Below are 8,752 nucleotides of genomic sequence, written 5' to 3'. Positions count from 1 at the left end.
TGTAGGCCCAACAGTTTGGGAAATAAATGGCGGTGACATACGGACGGACGGACAGACAGACAGACAGACATGACGAATCTATGAGGGTTCCGTTTTTTACCATTTCGCTACGGAACCCAAAGGCCGGGACTCCACCAAAGCAGAGATGTGTGCGGTGTGCTGTGTGCTGTGCGAGAAGAGATGTTTTTCAGCTCGCGGGACTCCACCAAAGCGGAGATGTGTGCGGTGTGCTGTGTGCTGTGCGAGAAGAGATGTTTTTCAGCTTCTGCTCGCGCGCACGGTACTAGCAAGATGGCCGGCCGGCGCGCGCGCGGGGTTCTGCGGGTTGCTAGCGGGCGAGAGGGGGGAGGGTGACATCGCTCACTGCACGCCGCTCACATCTCTCGTCTCCACTGTGCGTCGTCCGCGCACAGCTCACATCTCCGCTTCCATCGCGACATACAAATATTACACATCTCCGCACAGCGATCTCCACTGAAGCTGAGCGGAGAGGAGACGTGTCAATAACTCAATTCTATTGGTTGTTTAAAAAACATCTCCTCTCCGCTCGTCTCGTCTCCGCTTTGGTGGAGTCCCGGCCTAAAAATTAATGTTGGCTTAGTATAGGTAGAGATAATGAAAGGCGTAATCTTTTCTTAAACATATTTATTAGCTTAATCATTACGTTTTATTAGAACGGATATCTTCTTGATGTGTTGATCCTATAGACGAACTGTGCACTGAAAAACAAAAAAAAAAAAAAATATTATTATATATATCCAGTATAATGTCATAAAAACAGAATGTGACGCGTTTTATTTCGCGAAGTGATAGGCACTTGTACCAAGTTACACTTCACCAGTACTTTGTTCGACCCGGGAATCTAAGCCGAAATCCTTTGACCAACACCGTTGATTATGCTCAAATGTAAATTAAATATTTTTAGACGGTTTGATCTGGGATGGCTATGCTTCGGCACAAATGGGCCAGCTCAAGTAATAGATGGAATGGCTTCACAGAAAAGTGGCGAGAAGCAACGCGAGTGGTGCGTTTCGTCGTATGAGTGAGGTTACCGGCGGCCCAATTATACCCTAACCCAATCCCCAATCCCCAATCCCTAATCCCCAATCCCCAATCCCCAATCCCCAATCCCCAATCCCCAATCCCCAATCCCCAATCCCCAATCCCCAATCCTCAATCCCCAGTCCCCAGCCCCCAATCCCCAATCCTCATCTCTAACCCCCCAAAAGGCCAGCAACGCACTTGTAACTTCTCTAGTGTTTAGAGGTGCCAATTGTTTATCAGGTGATCCGCCTGCTCGTTTTCTATATAATTTTAATAAAACTTAAGGCTCATCTGTGTACTAGTTGCACATGCACGTCCTTTTAGATTGGGGTTGGTCATTGATGCAGCGAACAACTCGAAAGAACGATCATGGCAACAAGAGTGTGTGACGCAGCCTGGTTGATTATTTCCCCCATTGGCGTAAAAGTTTACGTCACCAATAGGATCTCCGATACCATTGGCCAATACACCCAAAGTATCCGTATGAATTACTTCAACGTATTTGGCATCGCCTCGTCTCAAGCGCTCGGAACCTGCGCCCCATTGACGTCCTGACGGGTTCAAGCCTAAAAATAAATGTTACCAAAGTTCAATTTTGTTTTAATAATGAGATGTTTGTACCAATTTTGAACTATTTTTTGGTTAAAAACGCAACTGACGAGCAAAAATGCTTAGTTCCTCATTTCGAAACATCACTACTAAAAATTGAATCTGAGACTACTTGCTTAGTAGAATAGTCGTGTCACAAGCGCAATTTGTATACTATGCAAGAAGTTACCATTTGAACAATAAGGCCTTCATATAAAAGTTGTATCAATCAAAACTTACCGGTGATTCTACCAACGAATTGAGATTGTTCTCGAAGAAGCCTTCCAGCTATACCAGCAACGTGTGCTCCAAGGTCAAATCCAACCAAATGAAAATCTTCTACATTTGCTTCATCATTTGGTACAACAAATTCCTCTGATACAATTGCTTCTAGTGTCGTTGCTTGTGTTGTTGTAGATTCTGCTGTTGATGCTTGTGTTGTTGTGGGTGCTGGTGTTGGTGCTTGTGTTGTTGTAGATTCTGTTGTTGTTGCTTGTGTTGTTGTGGGTTCTGCTGTTGGTGGTTGTGTTGTTGTGGGTTCTGGTGTTGGTGGTTGTGTTGTTGTGGGTTCTGGTGTTGGTGGTTGTGTTGTTGTGGGTTCTGGTGTTGGTGGTTGTGTTGTTGTGGGTTCTGGTGTTGATGCTTGTGTTGTTGTGGGTTCTGCTGTTGGTGGTGGTGTTGTTGTGGGTTCTGCTGTTGGTGGTTGTGTTGTTGTGGGTTCTGGTGTTGGTGGTGGTGTTGTTGTGGGTTCTGGTGTTGGTGGTGGTGTTGTTGTGGGTTCTGCTGTTGGTGGTTGTGTTGTTGTGGGTTCTGCTGTTGGTGGTGGTGTTGTTGTGGGTTCTGCTGTTGGTGGTTGTGGTGTTGTTGTGGGTTCTGGTGTTGGTGGTGGTGTTGTTGTGGGTTCTGGTGTTGATGGTTGTGTTGTTGTGGGTTCTGGTGTTGGTGGTGGTGTTGTTGTGGGTTCTGCTGTTGGTGGTTGTGTTGTTGTGGGTTCTGCTGTTGGTGGTGGTGTTGTTGTGGGTTCTGCTGTTGGTGGTGGTGTTGTTGTGGGTTCTGGTGTTGGTGGTTGTGTTGTTGTGGGTTCTGCTGTTGGTGGTTGTGTTGTTGTGGGTTCTGGTGTTGGTGGTTGTGTTGTTGTGGGTTCTGCTGTTGGTGGTTGTGTTGTTGTGGGTTCTGCTGTTGGTGGTTGTGTTGTTGTGGGTTCTGCTGTTGGTACTTGTGTTGTTGATGTTATATCATAAGAAATATGAGTACCGGATTTTAATTTCCAAAAACCGGCCGTAGTTGTTAGCCTTTGTATAAAACTGACTAAGTTCCTAGCAACATTGGGTACATTATTCCTTGCATGTGTATAACTAAAAGTCGCCTCTTGTGTCCAGTCAACCACAATAACGTTATAGTGGTTTGAATTGTTGCGGAAAATACCTGAAAGATTACAATGTTAACAAAATTGGATAATAAAGACTTATGAGGCCATCGGCATAAAAGGGTATTTTTCAAGGGGTAAAAATCATCCAACGACTTCTCCCGCCTTGGGCGAGGCGAGAGAGAGGGTCAGACTTTTACTGATTAAGAATCGTCCCGTTCCTACTCCAGCTTTTCGAACCGGAACCCTGGTAATTTGCTAGGAAATTCACAGCAAAGTATGACAAACACCACCATTGTATTCCAATTAAATTGTTTATCAGTCATATCAAATCATAATAAATGAAATTATTTATTTCTCTCCACAAACCAGGTACAAATACAAAAGACCTTATATCTAAAATAATAATAATCATAAATAGTAACAGTCTAGTATGTAACAGGTTTTGATTATAAATATCTTTAAAATCTGATATATATTGTAAATACACACTGCAAAAAATACATTATCAGAAAGCAATGCTGCCTAATCTCTGATGACCAAAATTAATAACTGATCTCAATCCCAACGTCTATGAATTAAGATCCATTTTTGATATTAGTTGTTTCTGGTAAAAAACAAAAATTGATCTAGAGATTTTGGAATATGACAGTAATTAATTTTCGCCGTACTAGGATTACACCGGTGGTAAGAGGTGTTTATATGACTACAAAAAAAGGTACTTATAATATACTTACTCTCCCGGACTAATTGATTGAACCTAGACACCGTATTACCCGCATAGCCGTGTATTAGGAATATTGTATTTTGTGTTGGACTGAAATTGTCTGGTATCAATTCCATCATACTCTCACCAATGTTCTGGTTATTCCTTGAAGAGAAGTATATTTATGTTATACAACGTGTAACAAGGGGGTATACATATCAAGTGCACGGTTTCTAGATAACATAACAAACGATATGGGAAGGGTTTTATAAACTCATGTTTTCATGGTACCATGTTATGAATATTTCAAATCGCGCCGGCGCGCGAATCAAAATTAGGTAGACAGGTACTAGGCGATCAGATTGACAGAAGAAATGTTTCGTAATACTAGCGGGTGACCCTTGTAGTTTTGTGACACGTTTGTATGATTTGAAGTCAAGAACCATGCGATACCAAGTATTTGGTACTAATTTTTTTTAACGAATTTTAAGCTGCAACTTTGTGTAGAGACTCTATTCAACCTGTATACATCGGGGCTTCTTAATGTACATGGGTATTTTGTTACACCCTGTATATAAAGGTAGGTAATGTTACTGTAAATGCTTGTTTTAGCTTGATCTCAGAGGGGCTGCAAACCGGCAATTTTGTCGACAAATTCTACTAGTAACCATCAAGTTACTACTAAGTAATACTACTAAGTTTCATACTATTAAGTATATGTATATGTATATCTCTCAAAGGAAAAGCATGGTTTTTCCACGTGAAAAACACTCTACAATATTTCAACAGTGTCCATGGAATATACAGAAAATATTACACATTGATAATAGTCAACCTTTTATTCGTACTTACCGTGTGAACAGGGTATATGTTACTCTAATGTTCTGCCACTGTCCGTAGCAAACTGAAAAGAATATATAGAAAAATTTACTTCTTGACTGACCTTGTATAATATACAAACTTCATGAATTATTATTTCATTTTATTCTTTGAAAATTCCATGACTTTATTTGAATGTTTAGGTATTTTTATAAATGTCCACTACGTATGCATGATAATAAATACATATATTAGTATGTTTATATGTACAAAATAAATCTTCTATTTGAGATTAGGTATATTTTAAGCTTGGGATTGTTTCTAACTAACTAGTCAAATTAATATTTACGATACTTTTGTTTATATGTGAATAAAGTTTGTGATAAGTCATGCGATATTCACTAAGTACTAACCTAGCAAGACCGTATTACTAACATCATAGTCAACAAATTTTGTTCCGCGAATCTATTCAAATAATGTTTATCTTATTACAATTTTCGTGAGACATACTAAAATAATTATTATGTTATCGGCTTACCCACGTAACTGTTTACAGAGGAACTCTACTGTTTCTAATGTTGCACTACTACTGAATAGAAGCGTGACAATAGCCGGATCGTGCGTCGCGAAATGCTGCTAGAGCAGTTACTAGTTGATTTCCTTGTCAAACAATTACGTGAGTAAGCCGATAACATATCGTAATAATTAATTATTTTTATACCGAAAGAGATTCATGACAAACAAAGTGGATTTCTTTGTTTAAACTTTGCCCCACACTAGGATTTACTCCTGTGTCGTGGGTATATTTACATACACATGACACCCAGACCCGAAACAACAATTTGTGGATCACACAAAGAGTTGCTCCGTGCGGGAATCGAAACCGCTACACCTTGCGTGGCAGTCTGTTGCCCAGCCACGGCGGCAACCGTGCAGTCGAAAGTCGTTTGGTATATTATTTAATAATTTTTATTGTCACTTACCTGCCACTGCAGTCAAAAAAATAATTAACTTCAACATGTTGCTTGATCAACTGTTTCCTCACTGTGGACAATGTGCCAATTCGTTTGTTTTTATTGACATCAGATTTATTTGTTTATATAGAAATTTGATCTAACGGTTCGATACCAAATGATAACATTTTCATTGACCTAATGCACTGATAATGATCAAATGGTCAATAAAAGATTATTATCAAAGGCAATTTTTAAAGAAATTTAATATCACGATAAGATTAATATCATGCACATGCATGAACATAGATATTTGAAATTTGAAAAATGTGCATTCTGCTGTTATTGTATGTGTCTAATAAATAAAATGTAAAAATCTTAGGTATATATGTCATTAGGATTAAGTTATATTTAAAATAAAAATGGTACCAACATATAATTAAATAAAAAAATTCGCCCGCGGCTTCGCACTCTTTAAATTCGGAGTATTATACATATATACAATATGTTTATACACCCAATATTAAGTTGAAAGAAGACAAATACATCTGTGAAAATCGCATTCGAATCGGACCAGTAGTTTTCATGTAAATCGCGAACAAATATACAGACAGATAGACAAATATAAATAATACCCACATTTTTGGGGTTCTATATCGATGTTGTAAAACCCCCGCTAAATATCTTTAATTTACTGAATTCACAGGAATGTTATTTTTTCAGTTTTATTTTACTTGATTATAATAGATACAGGATTTCAGAATGAATTAAAATATACAATTTCATTGAATGATTTTTATTTCCTCCAATTTCTAAGGAAAATGTTCATTATTTTAAATCAGCAACATATGTATATAAATCAATCGTGAAACAATATTTGCGTTGTGTTTCGTGTTTGTAAGTGAGGTTACTGGAGGCCCAATTACCCCCTTCTCAATCCCCGATTCCCCAACAACCATTATTCCTAACCCCCAAAACGCCGGCAATGCACTATTTAATGCCTCTGGTGTTTTAAGTGTCCATGGGCGGTGGCGATTGCTTACCATTAGGTGACCCGTCTGTTCGTTTACCGGTTATTCCATAAAAAAACCATTTTTAATTTAAGCCTTTACTTACTGAAAGTTATCAATTTTTTTTTCAAATCGATAAGGATTTTTCAAATCTATTTTTACTTCGTGGTTACCTACTTCAAAATTACAATATCTTCTTGCAATCAAATTATGTCAAGGATATTTTTTGATCAAAATTGGGTACTTGTTGATCAAAATGACGTGTTTGATTTCTTTAGATAACAATGTGGTATTACTCATAATTGTTAATGCAATATTTTTGAACAGAATGATAACCACGAAAAGTGTTTTTTTTTTGAGATAGATAACAAACATACCTAGACATATTTTTTGAGGGAACTTATTCAGAAGTTTAAACAGGACTGTCAACGTGGGACTAGAAAAATAGTCTTGTCGGTAATTTTGTTAAATAGCACAGCTCAATATTTATTTACGACTATACTCTTGCTACGGTTTTATAGTGCAATATATTACGTACTATACATATATAGCGTGTAACAAAATACCCATATACATCAAGAAGCACTAAAGAATACAAGAAGAATAGTATTAAAACAAAAAGTTTCAGCTCAAAATACGTTTAAAAAAAAAATTGGTATCAAATACTTGGTGTCGCATGGTTCTTGATTTTAAATCATCATACAAACTACAGGGGTCACTCGCTAATATTCTTCTGTAAATCTGATCGCCTAGTACCAGTATCTACCTAGTTTTGATGTTCGGTTTCTGGAATTTTATGTATTGGAAAAATTTAACATAACTTCGTTCCACGAAAACATGAGTTTAAAAAACCCTTCCCGTATCGTTTGTTATGTTATCTAGAAACCGTGCACTTGATATGTATACCCCCTTTTTGTTACACCGTGTATAGACTAGCAATATTCTGAAACTATTACATTGGAGCTACATCTTCTTTTTAACGTTGCTCCACACTATGATTTCTCCTGTGTCGTGGATGTATTCACAAATATACAAGTTAATATACACACCACACCCAGACCCGAAACAATCATTTATAGTTCACACAAAAAGTTGCTCCGTGCGAAAATCGAACCCGCTACACGGTACGACAGCTGGTTGCCCAGCCACCGCGCCAACCGTGCAGTCTAATGGCGCATATTGAAGATGTTCTCTTTGATTTTATATTCATAACATTTTTTTTTCAACAACTGACAAAATAAATTAAAGAAAAATTAAGAACTAAAAATTACTTATTAAATAAATTATTTACAGTGTCAATAATTATAGATTCGGTTATGATAAAATTATTACTGGGTTTTTTTCGGATTTTCGAAAATTTCTCGGTAGTAGCACGGAGTCTGGAATTGTGTCCAGGATATGGCAATAAGCTCACCCCCTATTACATGGGACTTATAACACAAATGGTGAAAAGTGGATGTACATTGTATAGCGGCAGTACGTGCCGTAATGTGCACCTCTGCCTATCCCTTCGGGGATAAAAGGCGTGATGTTGTGTGTAGTTATGATAAAACAGTAGAGAAAACTTAATTAACCCTGATAATCACTCACATATCGCTGGGGACTTGAATTGCTTGAAATCCATCTAATGCTTTAATTTTGCGATATAAATTCTATTATAAACTACTAGATGGCTCTGTATTAAAAAATCTGCGTTTTCTGTTTATCATCCGCTTAAGTGGTTTGTTATTGTTAATTAACGAAACAAAATCATTTATATGTATTCAGTTATGGGTATTCTTTTAAAGCGTTTATCATGCACAATTTACTATAAACTAATTATTCTAACAGTAAGAGTCTCACACTCCCTCTCGCCTCGCCCAAGGCGAGAGAATTCATTGGATGACAACTTAACAAAAAGTTAATTCCTTAAAAAAATCTCATAATCTGGGTGTATTCAAGGCCCAAATTAATGAATTGCTAATGGGTTGGTAGTATAATGCTCTTTCGTAGCCCGCATCATCGCTTACCACCAGGTGAGTGGGATAGTGGCCGATCGCCGACCTAGGTATTCTCAATATAAAAAATTAAGTCGTCATGAATGTGACGGAAGAAATAAAAACATTTATTCATCTTATACTATTAATTCAATACTAAATTAATTATTACGTTATCGGCTTACTTACGTAACTGTTTGACAAGGAGCTCGACTGGTTAAAAGCCATGCTAGAGGCTTGTATTCAAGAGCAGCTTTCCGTAACATACAACGCGGCGATTGTCTGCTCGA

At 37.8% G+C, this 8,752-nt stretch overlaps 1 protein-coding gene across 1 annotated transcript; it reads right to left on the bottom strand.

Annotated features, from left to right (window-relative positions):
- Positions 1 to 1,314: 1,314 nt before the first annotated feature.
- LOC118265097 (mucin-2-like) lies at positions 1,315 to 5,589 on the bottom strand. Its single transcript, XM_050705707.1, has 5 exons — positions 5,507 to 5,589; positions 4,557 to 4,608; positions 3,736 to 3,869; positions 1,873 to 3,057; positions 1,315 to 1,610 (listed from the first exon to the last, which is right to left on the bottom strand). The coding sequence occupies exons 1-5, from the start codon at positions 5,541 to 5,543 to the stop codon at positions 1,315 to 1,317; spliced, it is 1,704 nt and encodes a 567-aa protein (XP_050561664.1). The 5' UTR covers positions 5,544 to 5,589.
- Positions 5,590 to 8,752: the final 3,163 nt, after the last annotated feature.

The sequence above is a fragment of the Spodoptera frugiperda genome, chromosome 28 (genome assembly GCF_023101765.2).
Source record: "Spodoptera frugiperda isolate SF20-4 chromosome 28, AGI-APGP_CSIRO_Sfru_2.0, whole genome shotgun sequence".
Lineage (NCBI taxonomy): Eukaryota > Metazoa > Arthropoda > Insecta > Lepidoptera > Noctuidae > Spodoptera > Spodoptera frugiperda.
The sequence above is the reverse complement of the archived record's forward strand: the minus strand, read 5'-3'. Positions and strand labels throughout refer to the sequence as shown.

Excerpts from the sequence above, each read along its gene's own strand:
- LOC118265097 (XM_050705707.1), bottom strand. The coding sequence starts at position 5,543 with ATGTTGAAGTTAATTATTTTTTTGACTGCAGTGGCAG. Across the intron at positions 3,870-4,556 it reads ACATATACCCTGTTCACACG|GAATAACCAGAACATTGGTG; the intron begins GTAAGTACGAAT and ends CTTCTCTTCAAG. Across the intron at positions 3,058-3,735 it reads CAATCAATTAGTCCGGGAGA|GTATTTTCCGCAACAATTCA; the intron begins GTAAGTATATTA and ends GTAATCTTTCAG.